At 35.8% G+C, this 23997-nt stretch overlaps 3 protein-coding genes across 3 annotated transcripts; all 3 read right to left on the bottom strand.

Annotated features, from left to right (window-relative positions):
- Positions 1–1128: 1128 nt before the first annotated feature.
- Positions 1129–3375, bottom strand: LOC132063998 (ribosomal RNA small subunit methyltransferase, chloroplastic-like). Its single transcript, XM_059456834.1, has 4 exons — positions 3122–3375; positions 2420–2569; positions 1665–1766; positions 1129–1496 (listed from the first exon to the last, which is right to left on the bottom strand). Exons 1-4 carry the CDS (start codon positions 3362–3364, stop codon positions 1365–1367), a joined length of 627 nt encoding a protein of 208 aa, XP_059312817.1. The 5' UTR covers positions 3365–3375; the 3' UTR covers positions 1129–1364.
- Positions 3376–4216: 841 nt separating this feature from the next.
- Positions 4217–6295, bottom strand: LOC132062050 (putative two-component response regulator ARR13). The gene is made up of 3 exons (XM_059454701.1): positions 5911–6295; positions 5713–5789; positions 4217–5236 (listed from the first exon to the last, which is right to left on the bottom strand). The coding sequence occupies exons 1-3, from the start codon at positions 6293–6295 to the stop codon at positions 4217–4219; spliced, it is 1482 nt and encodes a 493-aa protein (XP_059310684.1).
- Positions 6296–9277: 2982 nt separating this feature from the next.
- LOC132063995 (flap endonuclease GEN-like 1) lies at positions 9278–15154 on the bottom strand. Its single transcript, XM_059456829.1, has 8 exons — positions 14841–15154; positions 13798–13974; positions 12863–13033; positions 11784–11965; positions 11410–11656; positions 11152–11281; positions 9855–10321; positions 9278–9750 (listed from the first exon to the last, which is right to left on the bottom strand). Exons 1-8 carry the CDS (start codon positions 15033–15035, stop codon positions 9505–9507), a joined length of 1815 nt encoding a protein of 604 aa, XP_059312812.1. The 5' UTR covers positions 15036–15154; the 3' UTR covers positions 9278–9504.
- Positions 15155–23997: the final 8843 nt, after the last annotated feature.

Raw genomic sequence — 23997 nt, 5'->3', positions numbered from 1 at the left:
CTCAATTTTGTGGAATGATCGGACAGCTTCCAAAAGTGCACACCTTCAATCATGATTTAGCTGGTCGAATGTGTGATGGCAGATTAATGGTTGATTTTCTATGTAAGTTGGTTGAGATTTTGCTTTTTTAATTTTCTATTCGATGTTCGGTACCTGTTTTGGGATTTGACTAATTTGAATTCGCGCCAAAAAGTCCCATTTTTGGGAGTTAAGCGCTCCCTACCACAGGAGACTGCATACCCTAGGCTCGAACTAGGGTTGGATCTAGAGGCCAGGATTTTGGAAATATAAGGCGGACCTTTATAATATCATAGGGCACAAAGAGGATAGAAGAGGGAGACAGACATAAAGCTCACTTCATATCATGAGAAAAACTCCACTCTTACATAATAACATTATAAGGGGGTTTATATAGGTGCTAAAGGATAATTCTAGAATAGAACTACTAAATATCACACACATGCTATGAACTTCCACATTGAAATCATCAAAACCATGCCCCTAGATTTCATAATAGTCATATGGATAACACCAAACATATGAACCTAGAAGTTAATATTTAACATTTAAGTTTACTATTTTCAACAACCTATACAACTTTGAATGGATAAACTTTGAGTCAGCAATATTAAAGAAGTTCATTTCCTCCCAAAATAGTTGTGAACTTCTGTCTTCCGTTGTTTCCAGCAGAGACTTAATGTCTATTTCAGTACCTAAAGTATTGACTTCAAGCATTACTTGTGGTAACTCTGGTACAGAATATTGTTGCTGTCTAGTATCATAATTCCCATAATTCTCAAGTGGTGGCACAGATACTTCATCACCAAAAAGTATTGTAGAATATTCCTCAAGATGCTGTGCTGAAAGCTGTTCTTGGGGTATGAAGCTGCCAGGCATTTCTGTGCTTTGACATAATATTTTATTCGCTGCATTATCGAAGAGTAGAAGACTCTGTTGTTCTGGAATGTTGTTAGAAGGATGATTGAATGTGAGATTTTCAGGTGGAACTGAAGAGCACTTAGTTAAGTTATTTTCAATAGGGGTTTCCAAGAATGGTGGTGAAGATTGCTGCTTGTGAATGTAGTCCTCCGAAATTGAGTAACATAATCCAGAATACGCGTTATTTGGGGATTACAGCACAAGATGAACCTTTCTGACCTAAGTCTTATTGCTTCAGCCGATAATCTTGTACATCTGATCGGTGAATTCTAATCCAGATCGAGGAGGGGAACAACCAACAGTCTTTGTGCACAACATTAGTTGTCCGGTTGAAAAAGAAAAAAAAAGAAAAAAAAGAGAACTGTACCACCGTTGCCAATATCCACAAATAATTCCTACTACCTACTTTTGGCATTAGTGATCAATTAATGTGGAAGCATATTTAAACTGACAATACAAACCTGGAGTAACAAAACTACTTCTGAGAAGATATCACCCATGGGAAGAAGTTGCTTAGTTACTTCTGTACTTATGTTAAAAGGTAAATTGGAGACTACCTGCGAAAAGGAAAGGGATGTACATCTCCTGTTAGCATGATATTGAAGACATTGGTAATTTGCACTTTAAACACATTTCTTAAGGGCACAAAAGTGTGAAGAATAGTACCAACAGATGCCTACACCTAGATTCAAAGGAGAACTTGAGAAATGAATGCAGATTCTCACCTTTGCATATTGCGGTTTCACACCTGAAGAATTTCTTGCACTTTGCGAAACTGTGGACAAATGGGAGCGTATATGACATTTTGTGAAATCTTCTTGCAAAACCTATAGATGCAGTGGTCATATTATCACATTTCTATTTTCTTTGCAATAGAAACCACTGAAGCGTGGTGTAACGCCGTAACCAAGTACATTTATTGGGTAAGGAACTATATTCTCAAATATTAACTTTCAATCCTGCACTCAAAGTGGAGAGAACTGAGCTAAATTTGTTACCTTTACACCAGTCCAAACTAGAAAATCTCTCCGTTACAAGGGCTGCCATGTAGGGATCCTTAAATCATTGAAAAAGAGAACAATTGAGTCAACAATAAAAAGGAACAAGATGGAACACAGAAGATAGAAAAGCCTTTTTCCCCTCATAACTGTTCATGCAATGATATATATCCTCAAAGTTTGTTAAGTCTTAACATTTTCAATGTTATATGATTCTATTACACAAACACACACACACACACACACACACACTGTGGGCATACACTCGCTATGCTTTAATCCCAAGCTAGTCGGTTGTAGCCATTCCGTGCTATTTAAACCATGTCATTCCAATAATAATTAATTTTGTCTTTAAATCTCAAACTTATCTTAGGGACATACAAGACCCTTCTAACCAGACTAAAAGAATCCTAACATTAACTCTATGCGTGGGCCAAAAAGAAAAACAATCAGAAGTATACTGATAGTGAAAAAGAACAAACCTTTTCAATAGCAAGGACAGTGGCACCAGAATTGACAAGAACATTTGTAAGGGAACCTGTACCAGGCCCAATTTCAACCACCAAATCTCCTTCTTGCACATTAGCAGCAGCAACTAGTTCCTCATTTACCGACGAATTCAGCATGTAATGCTACACTTCACAATAGAATTGAAAAAAAAAAAAAAAACATAGAACATCAAACACACTCTACCTGTTTGGTCAAGCTTCTAAAATCAGATATTTTAAAAAGTGCTTTTTAGAAAAATGTTTTTGCTTTGAAGCAGTTCGTGTTTAGCTAATTAATTTAAAAAATACTTTAGAACATCAATTAATGTTTGGCCAAACTTTTAAAAAAGTGATTCTAAGTGTATTTTCTCAAAAATACTTTTCAAGAAAAATGTTTTTGGGAAAAATTATTTTTTAAACTTCCGAAAAAGCGTTTACTATTTGTAGGAAGCACTTATTGTCTTTCAAAAGTTTGACTAAACAACTCACCTTTTTTAAATTTTTTTTTTTTTTAAAAAAAAAGCATTTTGGCCTCCTAAAAGGTTGGCCAAACAGGCTGTATGGAATTGAAAACCAACACACACCAGCTCACCCAATCATACCCAGTTGTCTGTTCGATGAAATGTCCCAATGAACAATACCCATCAATTAAAAGAGTGAAATATCATGGAATTAGCTCCTAAAAAGCAGTAATACCTGGCCAAGTGATTTTCTTGGAAAACGACCTTTAGAATTGAGAGCTTTGAGAGTGGCATAATAGTCATCCTCATCAGCCTTGTTATCGATTCTTGTTTCGCTTTTAGTTTTAGATATTGCAGTTATTGTATGAAGGGATTTGGTTTTTCGGCTATTAGCAACAAAGGGTCCATCGTACGCCAAGAGTAGAGGCGCCTTTGGCGTTGAAGAGAGTGGCAGCAGTGAATGTAGCAAAGAATGCATTAGTAGTTTTTTCTGGTTATTCCTCTGTTTAATTCATTCATGGGTTTATTATCCATGGGGATTTTCACGAAAAGACAAGATTACCCTTTGCAAAAAATGAACTTGTCGCCGTCTCGTTTAACTTTTCAAGGGCAAAATAGACTTATAAATTAGCCTCGTAAACAGTTGGTTTTAACCACCCTGCTAATTTATCGCATGTCGGGGTCATTTGATAAGATGGGATATTCCAGAATAAAGTATGAGATAAAATTATATTATGTTTGATTGACGGTTCCCATTGGGATTATTTTTTCACATCACTTGGGATAAATTAGTCTAAGGATTATAATTTTAAAATTATAATTTTATGATAATTTAGTCTGAGAATCAAATGAGGATTATTCAGTGTTCAATACCTGTTTTGGAATTTGACTAATTTGAATTTGCACCAAAAAGTCCCATCTTTGGGTGGCGCTCCCTACCACAAGAGACTCCAAACCGCTGGCTCGAACCAGGGGTGGATCTAGAGGCCAGGATTTTGGAAATATAAGGCGGATCCTTTATTCATAGGGCACAAAGAGGATAGAAGAGGGAAATTGACGTTAAGCTCACTTCTTATTATGAGAAAAACTCCACACTTATATGATAACATTATAATGAGGTTTGGGTTTGTATAGGTGCTAAAGGATAATTCTAGATATAAAACTACTAAATAGTTTCACACATACTCTATGAACCTCATACATGCCCCTAGATTTCCCAACAGTCATATGGATAACACCAAACATATGAACCTTAGACATTTAAACATTTAGGTTTACTATTTTCAGCAGCCTATACAACTTTGAATGGATAAAACTTGAGTCAGCAAGATTAAAGAAGTTCATTCTCCTCCCAAAATAGTTGAGAACTTCTGTCTTCTGTTGTTTCCAGCAGAGACTTAATGTCTATTTCAGTACCTAAGCTATTGACTTCAAGCATTACTTGTGGTAACTCTGGTACAGAATATTGTTGCTGTCTAGAATCATAATTCCCATAATTCTCAAGTGGTGGCACAGATACTTCATCACCAAAAAGTATTGCAGAATAGTTCTCAAGATGCTGTGCTGAAAGCTGTTCCTGGTTTATGAAGCTGCCAGGCATTTCTGTGCTTTGACATAATAATTTATTCGCTGCATTATCGAATAGTAGAAGACGCTGTTGTTCTGAAATGTTGTTACAAGTATGATTGAATGTGAGATTTTCAGGTGGAACTGAAGAGCACTTAGTTAAGTTATTTTCAATAGGGGTTTCCAGGAATGGTGGTGAATATTGCTGCTTGGGAACGTAGTCCTCCGAAATTGAGTAACATAATCCAGAATATGCGTTATTTGGGATTACAGCACAAGATGAACCTTTGTGACCAAAGTTGACAGATTTCCCATCATTGCTCAATCTAAAACCAATAAAATCCAAACCACAATTTGAGTTTGTGTGGTTTGTATTTCCTCCTATCCTTCCACTTTGGATGCTGAAAAGTATGTTCTTTCTCATGTCACCATACACCCTGAAGTTACTACCATGAGCTTTTCTTGGCAAAAATGTTGAATGCTGTCCAATTAGGCCACTATGATCTGCTTGTTGCGAATTTGCAAAATCCAATAGACTGTTCTGCTGCTGGAAACTGCCCATTTGGCCAGAAGTTGGAAAGTTCATGCCACCAGTTCCTTGCTGGAACTGTGTCTGATATGGCTGTTGTATAGAATGAGAATATCTTTGCGAAGCACTGAAATTTAGAGAAGATAGGTATGGTGGAACTTGAAAGCATTTTTCTTTAGCATCATGTGATGGGATTTGGTCATAGATGGAAGCACCTGAACTTTCTTGAGCTCTTTTAAGGGACATGCGATATTTCTGCAAATAAGTACTCTTTTTGTTTAATAGCAATTAAAATTTAACCATAATAGTATATCGGAGGAATTTAATATGTCATGATTATGAGAATAAAGACATTCAACATCTGTGTGATAACACGCATCAAGGGACAAGTGCTAGGTTCTAGCTCTTAATGGCACAGATTTTGCTAGATATTAAATTCTTTGATCATGTGCTTTACTAAAACGGGAGATTCATGCATTAATCTCAGAGATCTGTTGTAGTAATAACGCTTTACTGATTCAAATTTTCCTTATTTTGGAAAATTCCTAAAAGAGGAAAAAAAAAAAAAAAAGCAATATCATCAAAGAAAAAGTAAATATGCTTTCCACCTGAGTGAGGAGGTGGCAAGAAAAATGGAGAAAAAGGAAAAGTTAACAGGAACGCATATCTGATGAAAATTTGATACAAGTAATAGCAAAGGGATTCAGATTATAATATAAATGAAAACACACCTGCAAATGACTGGCAACATGTTCTCTAGTCAATCCAGGCTCATTCATAATTTCAACTATTTTCTTAGGAACAGCCTCTGGATATAAATTAAGAGAAAAAAAGAACAGTGTCAAGTGTCAAGTGTCAAGTGTCAATAACATAATTTAGAACAAGAACAAATTATCTCTCAGGGAAAAGAAGGGTAGGAAATGTTTTACTTTCATGGCCTAACTGCTGAATGGCTTGCAAGAAGTTTTTATGCATCTTTGGAGTCCAAATAACCCTTCGTTTCTTTTCGATGTTTCCATTTTCTTGACTGTCAGCTTTTCGCTTGCCCTTCAGATCATGAGCCCTTATTGCTGCATCAGTATCAGCAGATGCTGCGTTTTCTGTACTTGTCTCTGCAGTTACATTCTGAGGCATTCTTGAAGCATTTTCATCATCATTTTCTTCTTGATTGACTGCTGCTTTTCCACCTTTCTCCTTCTCTAATGCCATTTGCCAAAACTTGTTCATCTCATCTGTGTTTGAAAAATTCACGACATATGCTGCAACACTACTATCTTGGACGTAATTTTCATATCTTGTATCATCATGTGACATTACTGTGGAAAAGAATGAGTAACCCCTTATAAAATCTTGGTGGAAAAAAACAACTAGACACCAACAAACTCTGAACTAAGAAAAAGATGGTAGAAACATATTACTACGATACAATAAACCAGAAAACACTTACAAATGGTAGGAAATTTGAGTTTGTTCTTGATGATTTGAAGGATGTCCACCCCATTTGTGTTTAGCCTGTGGATGTTTGTAAGAACAAGATTGAGGATGTTCTTTCTCTCCCAAATGGCATTTAAAGTATCCATTGTTTTTCCAACATGCAAAACTAATAAAACAGAAAAATAAGAGTTCAAGTTACTAACTTTATTTTGAACTAAGATAACAATATTCCAAGAAAGATGTAGAAACTTTTATGGAATCCATTGAAGAGAAGCAGAGTAAGATGAATTTTTCCACAGGAAACTTTATAAGTAGTAGATATATACCTTCATAAGTTTGGTTTTGAAGCATATCAGAAACAATAGTATGACAAGTAGAATCATCAAGGACTAGGAGTATGCACAGTCTTTTAGTTCCCATATCAGATGAACTGGCGGTAACTCCCTGAATGTCCAAGTTTTTTTTTTTTTCTTTCACAGAGATGTAAAAGTTAAAAAGGATGTCTAATTTGGAGCTAAGGTGGCAATAGGGATATGATGTTGTATTTTGTAGGAGCACGGGAAACAGAAATTATTTCCATTAATTGCTTTTATACTATTTCTACTTTCCTTACACCCTCCGTCACACCCCTCCTCCCCCACCCCACCACGCACCCCCTCCCCCCTCTCCCCGTCCCCCCAACGCACACAAAAAAAAAGGGTAAGAAAGAGAAAGTAAAGGGAGGAAGTTTGGGGATAAGCAACATTTCTGTAAGTTTATAAGACAACAAGGAAATCTCATAAAATAGGTATCGAACACCGCATGAGATTATTATTTTTCAAGAACGTAGGTTCTTTGTATTGGCTTAAAGAGGTGATTAACGTTCTTAGTTTTCACAGTAAGTGCACAAAAGTATGCCATAAACTTTGTGATTTCCATATATATTTGTAATAATTGCACTCCCTAAACTAATTAGGACATGGTTCGTCACATAATGTTTTACCTTTTCTTGTGTACACACCTGTGTGCGTTATACACTTTCACAGTATAGAGAATAAAACTACTACTACTACAACAACATACCCAGTTAAATCTCACAACGTGGAGTGCGGGAGGGTAAAGTGTAAGAAGAGCTTATCTCTACCTCGGAAGGTAGGGAGGTTGTTTCCGAAAAATTCTCGGCTCAAGAGAAAACATGACGAAAAAAGGTCAGATAAGGACAAACTGTTTAAAGCAGTATGAAAATGAAACTAACGGAAGCGAAAGAGTCATGACAAAGCAGTCTGAAAGAAAAGAGTAGTAGCTACCACACATAAATAAGATAATCGAATAAACAACAGATAATAGTAGGAACAAAAGGACAATAAACTAAAGAGCAAAACTGCGACTACTAGTACGAAGGGATAAGCGGGAGTGCCTACTAGCCTTCTACCCTAATTTGAGTTCTTCACAAACCTCTGTCTAAGGTCATGTCCTCGGTAATCCCAGGCTGTGCGCATGCCGCAATTAATGACACAGCCTACCTCTATCTCTTCTGAAACCGTCCATAGCTAACCTCTCGCACCTTCGCACTGGGGGCATCTGTGTCTCTCCTCTTCACATGCCCAAACCATCTCAGTCTTACTTCTCGCATCTTGTCCGCCACCGATGCCACTCCCACCTTATCCCGGATATCTTCATTCCTAATCTTATCTCTCCTAGTGTGCCCACACATCCATCGCAACATTCTCATTTCCGCAACTTTCATCTTTTTTGACTGGCCAACATTCTACCCCATACAACAAAGTCGGTCTCACCACCACTTTGTAAAACTTGCCTTTAAGTTTTTGCGGCACCTTCTTCTCACACAACACTCCTAAAGCGAACCTCCATTTCATCCACCCTGCACCAATACGATGTGTAATGTCATCGTCAATAGCCCCATTTCCTTATATAATAGACCAAAGATACTTGAAATTTCCTTTCTTTTGGATGGGTTCGGTACCAAGCCTCACTTTCACGTCAGCCTCATGTGGCACGTCACTGAACTTACACTCCAAGTATTCTATCTTGGTCCTACTCAACTTGAACCCTTTAGACTCCAGAGTTTATCTCCAACCCTCCAACTTGGCGTTAACTCCGCTACGAGTCTAGTATAGAGAATAAAACTAACTTATCAAAACAAAAACTATTTTTTCATAACTAATTTTGTTTCAAGTTATAGAAAGAATATGATAATACCACATTTATTTTGTAGGTTGGGAGCTCAAGCGGCAATAAAAATTAGTCGACAACTACTTTAAGAGCGGGGCTACAGCATATTTCCTCGTAGGATTTTAAAAAAGAAGTACATGCAAATGACACTAAAGTGTCATTCTTTACGTGTTCAACCTTCAATTTTCTAAGAACCAACTACTTGAACCCTCTGTAAGTCTGAAACCATATTTTACAACCATATTTCTTCTTTGTTTTGCAGTTAACCAATTTTTCAAACAAATGTATTTATATTAAATTGTCATAAAGGCATAGCAAATACTTTGTAACCAATTGAGTTAAAATCCTAAATCTACCCCCAGCTCTAGCGGAAGGGAGTGTGGGGCATTGTAAGCAGAGAGTAAATCAAATGTTTGTTCCTTTTTCTTAAGTCAGCCAACGAAAAGAGTAAATTTACTTTCTTCGCATAGAGTCAAGCTACGTAAATTTACTTTCTTCACATAGAGTCAAGCTAGCTGTACAAAACACCATAATACAAATATCCCCCAAAAAATCAGATGAGGAGTAACTTGGGGCCTCATATGCATAAAGTGGCAGCATCCAACATCATTATCCTTTAAGTAAAAAAATGTGCATTAAACAGAGGATACAAGCTGTTATTCCAACAAATAAATCACTAATTCACCCCTATTGCTGCAAAGAACTCATCTACATGTATCTCATTTACCAAAATAAAAGATTCATATGCACATCATTCTGACAATTGTTGCCCAAGAGAAAAACTCACCTATATTTACCTCATTTACAAGTGAGCTTGCATTTACCAAATGGGAGGGAAACCAAAATAAAAGATTAATATGCACATCACTGTGACAGTCAATTTACAGGATGCAAAGGTATGGGATAATGCTGCATGGCTAATCGAACAAAAGCTTGCGTCTAGCTGACTTGGAGTAGTTTCGGATGGGTTCTTTATCTCTCTTCTCTCCAGAAGTATCCTTACTAATCTTTGGACATCCGGCTTCACCCTCCCCTGGCTTCTCATGACAAGGGACTTTCGATGATCGATAGAAATTGGTGATGCTGAGTTGAACACCTTTAGGCGATTCTGAATTTTCAGTCTTCACTGGTCTTTTTCTTCGTGATTTTGATGCTTTTAGTTCCTGGGGTATCACAAATGAACATTTAAACAAAACAAACATCCTTGCAGAATGGAATGGGGCGGGGGAGCGAAGTAGGGTAGAGAAAAAAATGCATCATTCTTTACCTTGTTTCTCAAGAACTGGGACACCTTTTCTGGAAAAGCATTCTGTACAAGCACCATATCTTCTTCAGTTGACAAAAAGCTGCACCCGTCCTTGATATGAATCTGCAGAGCCTCAGGTTCATCGAGCAAATCTGTAGACTCATCAGCTATTCCCAGCTCCTGCTCAGTATCATGGTCTTCAGAAGGTATGCAGATTTCACTGCTCGTTTCACGTGTTGGTTTCTTCCAATTGATTACATAAAGTTGATGTCCGAATCTTGTCTTCACCCGCTGAATGGAATCAAACTCATATTGTCCGCATAACAATTGATCTTTTGAATTTGAGGCCACGTCTCTTAGAAATATGGTGGATAACATGGGAAGCATTCTTTGTCGTATATAAGATGGCTCCCAGTGCTGATAATAAGCCAGATAATCAACTAGCATATCCATCTTTGGACTTCCCCATGATAAATGATAATCACCATCTGCCGCAAAATTGCCAAGAGAGTGAACAAGGTATAGAAATATATACATTGAAAAAAAAAAAAGGAACTTGTCTTGAGTTAATCGTAGACAATAGATGCAAGAGGGCACCTTATATAGGAGTTCAGACTACTAAAATGAGATAAATTTCCGGTAATATGAAATAGCGAAAGTTATTAAATTAGGAAAATTAACAAAATATGATGATACAAACTCCACGAGTCATAGAAATTCATATAACAAGACTTAACTCTCCTAACATTCAATACATTCTCTCAAACTAAAAGTAATGTTATAGCTACCAAGGATGGGCCATCCATGTTATATCTTCACACTCCAAATGGGCATGCAGGGTGTTAGAAGCCACACCAGTTAAGTGAATGGATGTACTTCTGTTGTATGGCCTTGGGCAATATCATCATACCTGAGCTAGCTTCCCGGTTGAATTAGGCACAAGGTCTAATTGTTAACAAGAGGCTAGGAAAATCATACAAGTACACCTGAAAATGAAGACCAAAAATGTAGAAAAGCAGGACTGAGGGTGGTGCGAAATCCTACTTGGCTCTAATGAGTAAACAGCACACAAGAGTGACCACCAAAACAGAATTTTAGTAGTCCTCTGGATAAAGCACTGGGTTCACATTTATAAACAAATTCATGAATTAGATGTCATCGTGACTGAGTAACTTAAATAAACCAAACTAGAAAAAAGGACCTTTTATTTACATGCAAACTGGTTTTCTCAAGTCGCTTTTTCTAAACATGCAGACAGCACTACAAATTGGCAGACTATATCCATGAATTCTTTTATCATAATTGCTAGTTCACTCACCATATTGCTGTTGCTTGTTCAAGTACATTTCTGTGATCTCATTGTTTGGGAAGTTCTGCTCCGAGGCTATCATTTTGCAAACTTTAATCTTCCAATTCTCATTTCTTTTCTGCTCTTTTTCTTTATTATCCTGTCATATAATACCACAGCCAGCATTAATGAAGTATGATACCAAAAGAAACTCCCTGAATAAGAAGCTTGACAAGATAACACATCATTTCAACAAAAGATCAATGAAGCAGGTTGTTTCATATGTACCAAATCACATGAGGAGCAATTACACTTGAAGCCTAACGGTTTCTGTATGCAACCCTCATTGGCAGTGGAACTGCAATACTGACAAGCAAACTTGAGGTGAGCTTTCTTGCTCCCTGGATGGCCACAGAACGAACAATGTCGCGCTTTGGTCTTCCGAGGGCTCTCATCTGAACTGGGTACAGAACTACTCTCTAAGTTGACATCACGCTGAAACACCTGTGGATCACCTCCACCTATTTTCCGCAACCTGCATTGGTGGGCAGTTAACCAGTAATCATTGTTTTTATAGCAACAACTTAAATTTGAAAAATATCATCGTTGACTCTCTATGCCCCATAATCCAACTGCTTACTCAGTCCAAAAGAAATACAAACCTATACAAGATTTCATCATCACTAACAGATTTGACAAAACGATATGCTGTTTCAAGCCCTATCCCAGGTACACCAGTTAAGTTGTGGTCATTTCCCACCAAAAGCGAAATTGCTATCAACTGATTCCTCCTCAGCCCAAGACCAGACTCAATATCTGACATGTGATAGCACTCAAATGGTTCCTGCACGTAAAAATGAGATGCATCTTCTGGGAATATTGAATTTGGACTCAATGTACGACATGTGATATCAGTCAAATTGCTCGTATAGTTATGCTACCACATCCCCTTCTGATAGAGACTATTTAGTGATGCAAGAAAGGTAAGAATTATAGAAGTACTAAACCAAATATGAATTAAGAAACTAAAAGAATAACAAAAGAGTACCACTAGAATACTACCCTCTTGTATAGTTATATGAAGTGTTACTTATCACTATCATAAATGGTTAAATATGAAAAATATTACAAATATTCACATAGAAATCAAAAAAGCCTAAATCACGTCATTCTTCTTATAATTGACGTTATAAACTTTCATTTTTGTAAAAGTACAACAAATATTAAAAAGAGAGCGAAGAAGACAAACTCTATGGTAAGAAAATTTAAAGACATTATCTCTAGTATATTTATTTATTAACACCTATTTTGTTAGGCATCATATATCTATTCTATTGACAATTTTGGTAAGAGCAATAACTCATTTAGTTTCAACTTGTGTTACAGGCATTTGCTCATGTATGAGAACTAATTGTAAGAATGAGCATCCACCATATCCCATAAGCAGAAAACAACAATGAAAGGAAAAGAGATTCAAAAACACAATAAAAGAAATGTTACCTAACCTTATGAAAGAAGAAAAATAAATAAGAGCTTACATCTTTCATTTGTTTCGTACTACATATTTATATACACTGACAAAAAGTTTACATCTTTCATATGTTCTCTACCACATAAAAATACTTGGGAGCATTAGTAACAGTATCTTGTTTAACCATGACCTCATGCGAAAGAAGAGTTCAAGTAATAGCATCCAGTTTAACCATCAGCTCGTGCGAAAGGAGAGTCCAAGAGCACTTACATTGGAGTTGGGTTGCATATTTTTGATAACACAATTGGCTCCGAAGAGAAGTGCATCACTGTCAGAAGTAATACAGGCATCAACTAGTCCTTCTCTATTCAACTGTGCACAGAGTGCTTCAGCCTCTCCTTCTGCTTTTAAAACTGGGACTCCAAGAAGTTCAAGCAACTCCTAATGGAACATAATAATTTATACTTTAGCTAACAACCTGAAACATGTCATGCTAGCAGCATGCAAGAGAGGAAGGTCAAGCTCACTTAAACATCTAAAGAAGAACTTCCGTGTCTGGTGAGTTCAAAAGTAAAGGGAAGTTTGATAAAGTCAGCAATAAGAGACTGTGCTGCCTGTAGTAAGGAGATTAGGACAAAACATCGCCGCATTTTCAAGAACAAGCTAAACCAAATTCAATCTTTAAGTTCTTCTCCTTTAATACAAGGTGTATATATACATAATCTTGTATTTCTCCCATTATGACACCACCCTCAGTTTCCTTCAGCTTTTATGTAGTAATATTATTCCTTCCATCTGAAAATATTGAATTGATAACCTTTTGCATTTCGTGGAGAACAGTCAAAGCAACATGAAAGACACTAAAATTTGCACCATTTCACCTATGTTGGGTCATAGAAAAAAATGAGATATTACGGCATTTTACAATACTGTAAAAGAATGTGATGGCTTGTCTTACTTGTAGCTTCAAAATAAAGTCGGTATAGCTCCTTAACCAAAGTAGTTTCCTAATCCTACTTCTCAATCTCTTGGTGGTAAATTATCCAAAAAATTATCATAGCCCCAATCCTTGCTATAATATCAAAGAAATATTAAAGAACCCTAGGCAAGTGTCATACTGAACTGCAAAGGAGAAAATTTGGGTTCCAAAGCAGCATGCTGACAAGAGAGTCAAGAACAAAAATAGTGAAGGTATACAAACTCACAACACATTCTTTTTCGCATTTCTGAAATGCCTTGTTCCTTTCAATTGAAATGCCCTCGTCAGCCGCTGGCAAACTCGATAAATCAATTCCTGATGCCCGGAAAAATCGTGCAATCCTTGCCTGAGACTTAAGCGGTGATGCAGTACCATCCGTGACAAAAACAGGAAATGCCCCAAACTACAAAAACATCAGACAACACTTCCATCCATCAACTACTAAAGTTCACCGAGCAGCAAAGCATTTGCTCCCATTGAGTAACCAATACAGAAAAAGGAAGTCTTTATAATGAATATTTTTTCTTATGCTCAAAGGTCTTTACACTAACTCCACCTATCTAAATTTTGCAAAACACATACAATCCCTGTTGTAAAAATTGTCTAAAGAAAATCAATACACAATGTTGAAAAGAGCCACATGGGTACAAATGATTCAAATATTTGACTTCCACTACTATGGAATTGAGACATAATTGATTGACATTGTCTTAACAATGATGATCAAAGATGCCATGCACACATTTGTTAAGCAAGCTCAATTAAAAAAAAAAATATCAAGGATACCAGCCAAGTTTGCTCTTCTATTAAACAAAGAAAAAAGAACAACCACACCAATTGTTTATCCCTTAAAAATAAGAAAAAGAATTCAAATTCTTAGTTGGGTGTCATTGGATACAGTGTACCTTAGAGAAGAATGTGAATATTCATAATAAACTGATTTTTTCCCTGCTTTTATACCAACCAAGTTTGCTCTTTTATATTAAAAAAAAAAAAAAACACAACCCCACCAATTATTTTTCCCTCAAAAATAAGAAAAAAGAATTCAAATTCTTAGTTGGGTGTCATTGGATACAGTGTACCTTAGAGAAGAATGTGAATATTCATAATAAATTGATTTTTTCCCTGCTTTTATACCAACCAAGTCTGCTCTTTTCTATTAAAAAAAAAAAGAAGAAGAAAAAAGAACACAACCCCACAATTTGTTTTCCCTCGAAAACAAGAAAAACAATTAAAATTCTTAGTTGGGTGTGTGTAACCAGAGCATACCTTAGAGAAGAGATTAATGGTACGAAAAAAAGTGAGTCTGATATGTGGATTTCGAATGTTTCCCTTAAGTGCAGTTTCTTGTTGAACGATCCAATAAGACAAGTCAACAGCAACACGTTTGTTTCTCAAGAAATCAAAGTTTTCTGCTCGAGCGTAAGGTTTCAGCAAATCCCAGAAGTTTCCACCAACACCCATTTCATCCTCACATGAATTAATTAACTTTCAGACAATTGGAAAGGTTTGTTTGTTTGAGAGTTGCAATTTAAAACGCATGAGGAAGAAGGGGAATTTTAGCCGTTGTGAAATTGCTTAGGTTGGTTGGACTCTTTTTTCTTGTAATAAGCCCAATGGTGAACAATTTTTTGGTCGGCCCAATATTTGGCAGTAATTCTTTTTTTTGCGCGGATTGCCCTTCTTTTGGGTGGTCTTTAAATTTTGCCCCTCATATTTGTGGTCTTTAAATTATGCCTCTTATATTGTTAGTCTTTAATTTTTGCCCTTCGCATTGCAACCCTGAGCGTTCACGCAGAAATCATGAGGTTCTGGGTTCGAACCCCGCTCAAGCATAAATTAAAAAAAAAAAAAAAAAAAATTGCAAGGTTTGGGTCGCGTGTATCTTGGACCCAAAGATACACTTGTTAAGGAATTACCAAAGTTATGTCGGACCCGGCATACTCATGCCTTGTGGGCAGACTTGGCATAAGTATGTCGGGTCCGGCATAACTTTGGTAATTCCTTAACAAGTTTATGCCGGGTCCGGCATACTTATGGACAAACTTTTAGTTAAGCCTTAACTAAAAGTCTTTTCCTAGTTATGCCTTATGAAGCAGACTTTTAGTTAAGGCACAACTAAAAGTATGCCCCATAAGGCATAACTAAAAGTATGCCCATAAGGCGAAATTTTTCCTTAAGGCATAACTAAAAATTTGTCTTATAAGACAAAGTCTATGTCTTAAGGAAAAGTTATGCCTTATGGGGCATACTTTTAGTTATGCCTTAACTAAAAGTCTGTCTCATAAGGCATAACTAGGAAAAGACTTTTAGTTAAGGCTTAACTAAAAGTTTGCCCATAAAGTTTGCCAATAACTATCTTGGACCGGATAAACTTGTGAAGGAATAACCAAAGTTATGTTACGACCCGGCATACTTATGCCAAGGAATAACCATTATACAAGGCATAAGTATGCCAAATCGCCCATAAGGCATAAGTATGCCGGTCCCATAACTTTGGTAATTCCTTAACAAGTGTATGCCTAGTGGGGGCATAGCGAAATTCAAACTCTGCCTTGCGAATTTTTTTAAAATTTTTGACTGAGCCGGGGTTCAAACCCGGAACCCATGAGTTTTAGCCAAAGGACAAAATTTAAAGATTTCAAATAGAGGGACAAAATTTAAAGACCGCCCCCCAAAGAAGGGCAATTCGCGAATTGCCGCAAAGAATTCGGGAGTAAGTGCCAAAAGATAGCCTTATTAAAATTTTGGACCCCATTTAAGTTACATCCGGAGTTATTAAAATTTTGCAAGTTTAATCGCTTTTAATCAACTTCAAACACTGATATTTAGACATTTGAAAGTAAGCAAACTTCAAGCTTTTTTTTTGCAGGAACTTAAGTCACATATGCCTGATCGTTTTTTGCCTAAATTTCAGCAATTTTGCATGAACTTAGCATATGTCTGAGTTCAGCTATTTTTTGCCTGAAATTAAGACATATATGTTTAAAGTTCAGTTAGTTTTTGTTTGAACTTTAGGTACATAGGTCAAACTTCAATAATTTTTGCCTGACCATATGTTTGCCCGGAAACAACCTATTCTTCGAATTTCAACAATTCAAAACATGATTCAACACTCATATCTACCTCTGAATGAGTTCGAACTTGAAATGTAAATTTCAAATATCATAAGAACAAACCCAATAATTATCAATTTGTCAAAAAAAAAAAAAAAAAAAAATCTAACAAACCCATTTTGCAACAATGGCGATTTGTCAATGTTTTCAAGCTATTCCAACAACCTTCTTAATTTTAAACTCACATTTCACGTTCGACATTTGAAACTCACTTCTTCAAAACATTATACTTCAATTGCTACAGATTCGGAAAACACTATTGTACACCAACTAAAAATAAGAAGAAGAAGGAAGAAGTCGAAGAACTACACTTCAACATGTTTTTGTCTGATGTTTACTCAAACTAGGTAAAGGTTAAAATAATTTTAAAAATACGGGTACAACTTAATTGGAAGCGACCAAATATATGCCCCGTGAATTTTGTACAGTAATTCATTAAGAGTGAAAATTAAAATAGTGAACTTTTTGCCGGTTGTCCCTTCTTGGTATAATTGTTTGGTAAATGATTCGTTTTTTTTTTATTTTTCTTGCAATGTATGGACCTTTTAAACCACATTATAAAGATCTATTTTGAGTAAATTAAAAATCTTATGATAAAGCACTAAATTACATTCTAAAATTCGTAAGTTATTACAAAGTTTAGACGACAATCAAATATTTTATCTGTAAAGTTGAACAATATATGAATAGATACTATTTAAACTTGAGTCAAACATTATTCAAAGGATAATTTATGAAGCGCTATATTTACATAATTCTTAAGCATAAAAAAATCTATATCTATATATATATTATTTTAAAAGCATGAATACAAATGTTGATTAATCAAAATATTGAACGACTTTCATTCCCTTAATAATCTCTAATCCTATTTCTTTTGGACATGTAATTCTTAAGCCTAAAAATCTAAAACTATAAACCTAAAAAGCACTCGTTAGCAACATTCTTTTGGAACATACTTGATACGCCCAAATTACACCTTTAATAGTAGGAGTAAGCGATCGTTGTCAAATATAGAACCCAACTAGGTTGGAGTCGAATCCCACAGAGAATACAATGAAGAAATATACTTGTTAAGTGTAACGCTTGACTTTTAATCTATATTCCGAGGGAAGGGCAATATAATAATGTTTGATTGTGTTCTTTGACCATTATGTCTACAAGTTGCGGGTATGAGATTTAACTATTTGGAAATTGAACTAAGGTTGTGGTCCCAATGGAAAGTAATGCGCTTGGGTATCACTTCAACTCATTCATATGCCTAGGTGTATTAAAGCAAGGGTCACGTGATTCTTGCCAAAAGTTTTCCAACCAAATTAACAAATTTCATTTTAGGCTTTTCCAAGCCCTAGATTGTTTTATATGAGAACACCCATTTAGTCTCAACTAGCTTTCTTATTCCTAGCTCAAGCTATTAGATGGATTTAATGACCCAAATTGTTGCTATTAACTCTTTTCCTAACCTCTACTTTCTTTTCCAAGCAAAGTAATGGTATTAAGGCACAAGTAATGTTGTACACCATCACAAGATATTAACGCTTGAAGAGTTAATAGAAACACCATTAGCATATAAATGAAGTATGAATATGAAACCTAATCACATAACTAACACATTTGGTCCCATAACCTTAGCTAATGAGTTTAGCTACTAATATTCATTAAAAGTAAAGCAATAATGTAAAGTGTATTCATAAAGCTTACAAAAGTATTGAATGGATAAGATGACAAAAGCAAAGGAATCTCTTAAAAGCTTCACCAACCAATAATAAATGAGCTCCACAAAAAGATAACTTTAAAATCTATAGAATAATGAGTCCAAAACCCTAGAAATCTATTTATAGACTTTCCAAAACGGGAACAAATTCCAGACAAAAATACTCCTACGCATCTAGTGCGAATCGCACTTGGTGTCGCATGTGCAACCTGCGAGTCGCAGGTTGCACCAAAGTCTCGCAGTCTGCCGCATCTTGGCAAATACCGTGGTGCGGCATCTGGCTTTGCGCATCGAGTGCGACTCACATGCGACTAGCATGTAGTGCTCCCATGTGCTGCACCACTATCTTCGAGTTCCGAGTATCTCTGTCCTCGAATCTTTTGAAGACTCGCGACTCGCATGCGATACATGCGACTCGTAAGTGGTGTTTTGGTTCACTTTAGCTTGTTTTTGCTTCATTTTGCCTCATGTTGCTTCCAACACTTGTTATTCTACAAATCAACACAAAAACATGACAAATGACATCAAAAGTACTTGAGGATTAACAAAAGACTAAGCAATTGGCATCGAATGCGCCGTAATTTCACGGCACATCAATAATCCTATTACGTACTACTACTACTACTATTTCATTAAATCCTATCACTACTGGGTTCTATTTCATTAAGTAGATTATGTTCCAAAGGAATCACAATTTCGTGGATGTCTTCAAGTTAAGAATTGGTTTAATTTATAAATAAGGGCAAAGGTACAAATATACCCCTCAACTTTATTATTTAAAACAGATATACCCCTCGTTAAAAAAGTTGTGTATATATACCTCTGCCATTACAAAATAGTTCACATATACCCTTGCCATTACACAAATGGTGCAAATATACCCCTGCCATTACACAAATGGTGCAAATATACCCATTTCCCTGATGGATTTTTTTTTAAAAAAATATCATTTAACTTATTTTTTAATTAAAAAAAATATCACGTGGCTTATAAAAAAATCTACGCATATTTTTTAGCAGACATATTTTTCTAAAGCCACACGGTAATTTTTTTTACTAGTGTATCAGGTCTGGTTCATTTAAAAAAATATCCCCGTGACTTTAACAAAATAAGTCTACCCATTTTTCTAAACGAACCAGACCCGATCAACCAGGAAAAAAAATTACCATGTGCCTTTAGAAAAATATGTGTACTAAAAAAAATGGGTAGACTTTTTTTTTAAAGTCTAGCGCCATTTTTTTAATTAAAATATAAGCTAAATGATTTTTACAAAAAATTCCGTCAGCAAAAAGGGTATATTTGTAACATTTTGTAACGGCAGGGGTATATATACACCACTTTTTAAACGAGAGGTATATCTGCTCTAACTCGCAAAATTGAGGGGTATATTTGCACCTTTTCCCTATAAATAATTTGCACAATATTTTGAAACTCAATATTAGAATGAGTCTTGTCTTAGGTAAGTGAAAAATACAAGAGATATGCTCATGATATTTTCAAAATAATTAATCCACTTCATGGGCGAAGGAAGTAGAATGGCTAAATCTTGGGGTGGATTTCATATGGTCATTCAACTTTCACTTTTATTGCACTGAAATCACTAAATTAATTTTTATAATGACAAAAGTTTGTTCAAGTAACATAGAAAGTCACTAAAATTGTTTTCTGTAACAAAAGAATAATTTAACTTTGCCCTAATATCAAGACAGGTCATTAAATAAATTTTTATTTGTTACAACTATCCTTTTATCTGGCACAATTTAACAACTATTCATTTGCAGCAACTACAAGGAAACAAATGGTATATAAATATTTACATTTTGTTACTAATTAAATCATGCAAACGGGTAGTACCATACCAAAAAGTCGGAAAATCTTTGTAAAATAACTAAACAAACAAAAAATGATCTGCTAGCAAATCATTAATTTTTTCTTTTTTTCAAGTTACTAAAGTAGAGAACATAGAAAAATGTTTCTTGTAGTATAAGATCCAATAATTAGAAAATCAGAGAATTTATCTTATAAGGTTCTAACAATATTTGATTATGTTAAATTTAAATATCTAGTGACCACACCACATGTAAGTCAGTTCATTATTTTATCATAAATATTACAATAATCAACAACGAATATTCGTGCAATGCACGCACATAGAGACTAGTCTAAGTAATAACTTAGAAAGGTGACATTTGCTTAAATTAGGAAAATATGGGAGTCTACAAGAAGAGTCCTTTTAATTTAAGATTTACTCCCTTCTTCCAGAAAGATGCTAATAGCACAACTAATAATTAATTGAACTTAATCCACTATAATAATAAAATTATTTTAAAGTTTATATAATTAACCAGTCGTTTCACTACTAAAAAACACTGAATTTCGACCTCATGAGGTCAAAAAAGTCAATTTTTTTACCTCAAGCCCATATCGCGCCAGGTCGGAAATAAGTTTTCCACCCAAATTAAGAAAATACAGTTTTCGACCTCATGAGGTCGAAAACAATATTTTTTATTTAAATATTATTTAATGTGAGGTCGGAAACCTAGATGAAGGTATAAAAAAATATATTATCAGAATTTCGACCTAATGAGGTCGAAATTTAGCAATATTGTTGCCAGATTTCGACCTCATTAGGTCGCAATTCAAAATAAAGGCCAGCATTTCGATCACATGAGGTCAAAATTTAGTAATAATGTTGCCAGATTTCGACCTCATGAAGTTGAAATTTTTATTTACGGTGTAATTTTGACCTCATGAGATAAAAAATTAGCAACATCTGGGCCGATTTTCGACCTCATGAGGTCGAAAATATAGTTCTTTTTTCCCAGAATTTGGCTGCTTTTAGAGTAGCGCACCTGCCAAACAACCAATTCATATCCAATTCTACCTTCTACAACCAATTCAACCTCTTCAGTGCAACATAACAACCACTTCAACCATAAACTACGTTCTACAACAAATTGGTTCAAAGTAGTTGCAACAATACATCAAATTCAACTTCAAAGTACTTCTAATTCGAATTAAAACTACATTTAAACACTTAAACATCATAAACTTAAATAATATATACATATCCAACAAAACATAGAAAAGTTAGAATCCAAAACTATACCTAAAAGTGTACGAATCAAAAAGGTCAACGTTGGGAGTTAGAGACATGATCCATATCCTCCCCACTAGACTCATCAGTCAGAGCATGATCTACGTTAGTACGTGACCTACGTCGTCTACCTTGGGAAGGTGTGGGCGGGGGGTGGGGGGGTGGGTTGGATTGGGTTGTGACCTACGAGCATCCCTGGGACACGGGGGAATCAAAAATGCCCCCAAATTAAGTAAGTTTACTATTTGAGCCTGCATACCCAACATCCTGGCCTCTGAGGCATTAAGTGTGCTTGTTAGTTAAGTAACTTGTTGCTTCATCGCTTGGTACTCCTTAGGATCCATAGCCCCCTCATCACTAAAACCTATGCCTTAAAGGGCCGAGGGGATGCGACGAAAGCCTTGATTAGCCATGCCATAAGCTGTCCCATTCCTTGTCGGATGACCAACACTCTCCATCCACTGCTGCTCTACTGTCTCTGGGGTCATCGGCGTGCCAGATGGCTGAGTGGCACGAAACTCTTCATTGGGATGTTCTTCAACATGGCCACCAGATTTAAAACCGCAATGCATGCCATAAGCATCCTGAACCATGTCGTGCATTCTAGAATTTTAGACATTAGGTTCCACCCCCTACTACTTTTACTAAAAACAAAGTTATTAAATCCACCAAAATTACTATCCGTTTCACCATGACTAGTCCAAACTATATAAGCACTTTTAAAACCTTTGTTAAATAGCTAAAGCCTAATAATATCTGGTTTCTTGTAATTCATACATTCACATTTAGCACAAGTACACCTAATCACGCCATGAATCATAAAATCCTCAAGTGTCTTTGTGTAGTCAACAAAAGCATAGACACCGGCTACAAATTCATCCCTCAACCCAAATCGATCAGGATTAGTTCTATTGTACATCCAACTACGAGATTCCATCTATACAAATAACACAAAATTTGAAATTGTTAAACTTATTTTATTTATTGAAATTTCAATTTCAATTCAATTAATTGAATATCCATAGCTTAATTATATATATCCATAGCTAACTATTATGTTGTAGCAGTTGCTCAAATGCATATATTAATGAATTCTAGCTAGTAGCAATAAAAAGAATTTAGTATCAATTTGAAGTACTTTAGATTTAATTTGACACTCCTATATTTTGCTAACAGACCACCGTGGATTTCTTTAAAATGTTCTGCTTATTTTCATTGAATCAGAAACAAACTAAACAATGTGTGAAGTTGAGAAGATATTCAAGCCAATTCCTACTCAAAAAAGGAAAGAAATAAAAGGAAACTTTTTTTCTTTGTTGGTTTTTGAGTGTGATTGGGATTTAGATCCTTTTTAGGAAAGGATTAGACTTAGTAGTATAAATACATGCTAGCTAGGATTTATTAGGACAGAACATAGAACCTAAGAGTATTCAATCTTGTAACTTACTTTCTCCCTTGATATTAATAAAAGTGTCGGCCGTTCTCCGTGGACTAGGATCACATCGATCCGAACCACGTTAATTACTGTGTTTTTATCGTTTTCGCGCTAACAATTGGTATCAGAAGCCTATAGGTCGTGAGATCTAGGAGATGAGGAGACTATGGCATCTATGAAGTTTGAGGTAGCGAATTTTGATGGGCGAAGTAATAACTTTAACATCTGGAAGATCAAGATCATGGCGTTGTTACGGAGAGAAGGATCAGTCTACGCTTTGGATGACTCGTATCCCGAAAATACGAAAGAGGTCAAAAAGCAGAAGATTGAGATGGATGCGTTTAGCGCAATTATCCTTATCAGACAACGTGTTATGTGAAGTCAATACCGAGAAAACAGCTGCGACTTTATGGAAAAACTTGAAGATCTCTACCAGAAGAAATCAGTAACAACTAGAATGTTGTTAAGGCAGCGTTTACACACCTTCAAGATGAAGACAGGTACAACTTTACAGGATCATCTTGATACTTTTAATAAATTGGCTATGGATCTTACTCATGCTGCTATTAAAGTGGGAGATGAAGAACTAGCGTGCACCCTACTATTTTCATTAGGTAGTAATTCAATGATGTACAGTGAGGAGGTGGTCACGTTACAGATGGTAAGATATGCATTAAATTCAGGTGAATTAAGAAACTATATCAACAATGGTGAGAAAGAGGACCATGGTGAGGGTTTGACAGTTAGAGGTCGCTCGAGCCAAAGAGGGAGAGGCAAATCAGTAGCTAGGTCAAAGTCTAGGAAAAGGGTGAGTAGGAAGGATGCTGAATGTTGGGGTTGTCATCAAAAGGGTCACTTTGAGAGGGATTTCCCGAATAAGAAGATTGATAAAACAACAGCCAGTGCACCTACGATTCAGGTAGCTCATATATCTAGAGAAGATTATGTGCTAACTGCTTCAACAGATGGCATTCAGACACACAAGTGGATTTTAGATTACCTTTCACATGTGCTTCAGAAAAGATTGGTTTACTAGCTACGAGCAGACCAGTGGGACTGTACTT

This window comes from Lycium ferocissimum, chromosome 7 (assembly GCF_029784015.1).
Source record: "Lycium ferocissimum isolate CSIRO_LF1 chromosome 7, AGI_CSIRO_Lferr_CH_V1, whole genome shotgun sequence".
In the NCBI taxonomy this organism is placed as follows: Eukaryota; Viridiplantae; Streptophyta; class Magnoliopsida; order Solanales; family Solanaceae; genus Lycium; species Lycium ferocissimum.
This window is presented reverse-complemented; position numbering and strand designations above follow the sequence as displayed.